The sequence below is a fragment of the Limulus polyphemus genome, unplaced genomic scaffold, assembly GCF_000517525.1.
Source record: "Limulus polyphemus unplaced genomic scaffold, Limulus_polyphemus-2.1.2 Scaffold3028, whole genome shotgun sequence".
Classification (NCBI taxonomy): domain Eukaryota; kingdom Metazoa; phylum Arthropoda; class Merostomata; order Xiphosura; family Limulidae; genus Limulus; species Limulus polyphemus.
In genome coordinates this window covers 64,597-68,270 of record NW_013668638.1, presented here as the reverse complement: position 1 = coordinate 68,270, position 3,674 = coordinate 64,597, and the positions used below count along the sequence as shown (strand labels likewise).

General features: G+C 36.5%; 1 protein-coding gene across 1 annotated transcript in view; it reads right to left on the bottom strand.

The window, feature by feature from the left end:
- The window catches only part of LOC106468500 (paired box protein Pax-6-like), a 38,516-nt gene that overhangs the window by 21,027 nt on the left and 13,815 nt on the right, over window positions 1-3,674 (bottom strand). Inside the window, exon 2 of the mRNA XM_022396834.1 lies at window positions 673-904. Coding sequence (XP_022252542.1) covers window positions 673-904 — 232 coding nt within the window. The remainder of the gene's footprint in view (window positions 1-672; window positions 905-3,674) is intronic.

Genomic DNA, 3,674 nt, shown 5'->3' with positions numbered 1-3,674 from the left:
TCCAGGTTTCGATACCCGTGTTGGTCAGAGCACAGATAGCCAATTGTGTAGCTTTGTGCTTAATTACAAACAACAAACAAACAAGTGTATGGTGAAACTAACACCAGCTTCCCTAGCGATGATGTACAGATACTATTAATATAGCATAAGAGTATGTAAATTTATGTTCACATGAGGTGTACTCTCTTGACCTACTCTGTGAATAAATACCCTGCCAGAAACTTCACTAAGAGAGGGTTGTTATTGTTTTTGTTTGAAGTTAAGCACAAAGCTACACAATGGGCTATCTGTGCTCTGCCCATCACTTACTTATTAACTGCCTTTCGGTAAGTGTTGAATTTATTTTTAAGTGTTGTTATTGTAAATAACTAGTTGTTGAACCCTGATTGTAGCGGCGTGTTCAATGTAGACTGTTACAAAGTATTAACTATGGAATCTCTTCACTACATAGTTTTAAAGTAAAGACGATGAGATTAGTATAACGTACTGATTAATACAATCGTCTGAATATTAAAACCTGATTCAACATATAATGACCTGAATGTAGAGTTTACATATAAGTAATAATGATGGGAAGGTGTAATTCAGGGGTATTCTGGTAAGGATTCGTATTATAAGTAGTCACTGTCGTAAGGTGTATTCCAATCTAATGGATATAAATCGACGTGTTACCTTTTTTCTGAATTGGACCGTTCTCGGTGGAAAGACCTGGTACAGTGACTGGAGGAGGGACACAAGCGGGGGTTATACCCCCAAACGTAGCACTCGCTGGGTACCAGGGGTTTGGTCGAGGCCACCCTTGTCCATTGAGCATGCGCAGTTTATCATAGACAGCATCTTGTGCATGTACATGTTGCTCCTTTTGAGCAGCCAGGTTTCGTAAAACACGATTTATGGAGGAAACCTGAAAAAGAAAAAATAATAATAATATATAAAATCACTGATTTGAAAACTAAACAGATATATATATCAAGCACATATTTTGTGATATCTCGATATTATACAATCCTTCAACTCATCCCTGTTTCTTTACGAAATAAGAGACAGTAATTATACAGTGTAATTTTATTTCAAAAGATAAATACTGTTCTTAAAATGTCAACAGATAAAACGAAATGATAACCAAAATATTCTAATCTTTCATCCACAGCTCGTTTTCTCTCATCCCCGTCCTTTCAGCCGTGGGGGGCGTTATAATGTGACGGCCAATTCCACTATTCGTTGGTAAATGAGAAGCCCAAGAGTTGGCGGTGGGTGGTGATGACTAGCTGCCTTCCCTCTAGTCTTACACTGCTAAATTAGGGACGACTAGCGCAGATAGACCTCGTGTAGCTTTGCGCGAAATTCAAAACAAACAATTCTCTGATATATTTGTACCACTCGAACAGCAACGTACTAATAATAGCAGTGATATTACAGTTAGCGGATCAGAGTTTATTACAAACACTTAACAATAAAAAGGAAATACAAGCTCATGACTATGGAACGAATCAGGTTTAAAGGGTAGCGGCTAAAAAATCCTTTCTATGTGAAATATCTTGTCTAAAACTCAATGTCTTAATAGCTGAATGATAATAATGTTTCCGTTTTTGATAAGATTACCACATGAAGTATTGGATAACGTATTTCAAGCATTATCCTTATATTTCTCCTCCTAAATTATTAGGAAAACTTTCAACACATAATGATCAAAATGTGAGATATGAACATTAATGTGTTTATTAAATATATTGAAACAACACTCGTTGGGAAGTCGTGGGTGTGGTATAGTGATGGCGCGGCTGGATTTTAAATCCAAAGGTTCATGGTTCATGACCCGTAGCCGTAAAAATGCTCTCCGCATATTAGTGTCTTGGGTGCGTTATAAGAAAGATAGTCAAATTCCACTACTAGGTCAGAGAAGTGTCGGTTAAGAATAAATGATGGTGGATGGCGTTAACTAACCGCCTTCCCTCTAGGTTATATATTTAAAATTATGGATAATTAGCACAGGTAATTTTTGCGTAGCTATGAGTGAAAGTCTGGAACATACGGTGAATCACAGAAATGTTTCGCGTTAAAACTTTTAATTCTTTCCACATCCAGGTTGTTCAGTATTTAATTAAAATACATCCAATAATGCTGATGCACTGAAAGAACGAGTCTCTTTAAGCGCTCTAAAAATGCGCCACTAATTAAAATATTCAAAAAAGCAATTAATACGACGCCACAAATCACAGGATGGGGGGAAACTAAAATGAAAGGACCGAGAATTAAATTCACTCGTGAAAAACGTTTTTTTTTTTTCACAAGAGACTTTATTGAAATTAAAAACGTTTGTTTGTTTTGCAGTTAAACACAAAGCTACAAAATGCTCTGCCCATCGCGGGTATCGAAACCTGATTTAGAATATTATAAGCCACCAGACTTGCCTCTGAGCCATCGTGGGAGAGAGCTAATATATATAAGAGAATAACAACAATAAAGTTTAAGAAATAAGATGAACTACAATAACCCCAGGACAAATAATTTATTTATATTTAAATTCATATAAATTATTATAGTTATTTCTCATTTCCAAACGAAAAAAAAACAAAACAAAAACGGTTCGTATTTTATTTGGTTTCAAACTCGTCTAAGCCAAAAAATGTGAGAGACAGTGTTTAATCACGCAATTCACTATAAACCAACACAAAGGCACGGTGTACAACTAACTACACTCTGCTTCTTACTGTTAACTGAATTTCTGCTTGTGAACGCAAACCTCCAAAGAAAGAGTGAACAGAGGAATGGGTAAGTAACCTAAATTAAATGGATAATTGGATGAATTGAGTAGTTAAACAGATTTAATTGTACTATATCTACGAAACACGAAGGGGAAAGAACAGATGTGATAATGTAATTGTCGTAACAGAACCAAACATAAGATCTATATCTCAGAAGAAATAAAGATCGCACTGGCAATTCACGCAACGACTAAAATTTCCCTCGGAGCAAGATGTCTCCATGTGTGTGTGAGTGCTCATAAGTCGAGTTCCACGTTTGTTGACTGAGCGTGTCTAGAAACCTTGGCAAGTCTTTTCCCTCTTCTCGCTCGAGATCGCGTGCTAACACTGCCTCGTACAAGTAAAGGCCGGCGAAAATATTGGATTTTCGAGGAATTGTGCAGCGGGAGATTTGCAATTAAAATGTGGTTCCGCGTTTCTAAGGCAACATAGAAGTGATTCCTTTTTTGAATTAACAATGGTTTTCTTTCCCTGAATAAAAACTATTGTAAAACCAAGACGAAAATCCTATTTTGTTAATTTGCATAACAATGGCTACAGTATTAGCCGGGTCTTCGGGTTTAATGAAAAGGTACTTTATTGAAAAACATTCCGTTCATTCACATTACTTATAAGCAAAAATGAAGTATTAGTCCGTAAACTAATCGAAACCGTAAATATTAAGAAAAAAAAAGTTTGGAATGTATGTAACTCTTAATAAACAAAGACAATACTTGTTTGTAGTTAAAGCGCAAAGCTACACAACTGGCTATCTGTGCTCTGCCCACCATGGCTATCGAAACCCGGTTTGTAGCAGTATAAGTCCGCAGACATATCGCTATGCCATTGGGGGCTTAACTTATGGGGGGAGTTAGAATATATATTGCCTTAACGCGTGTGTCTTCGTTTTAGTACCTTGACAGGGATATC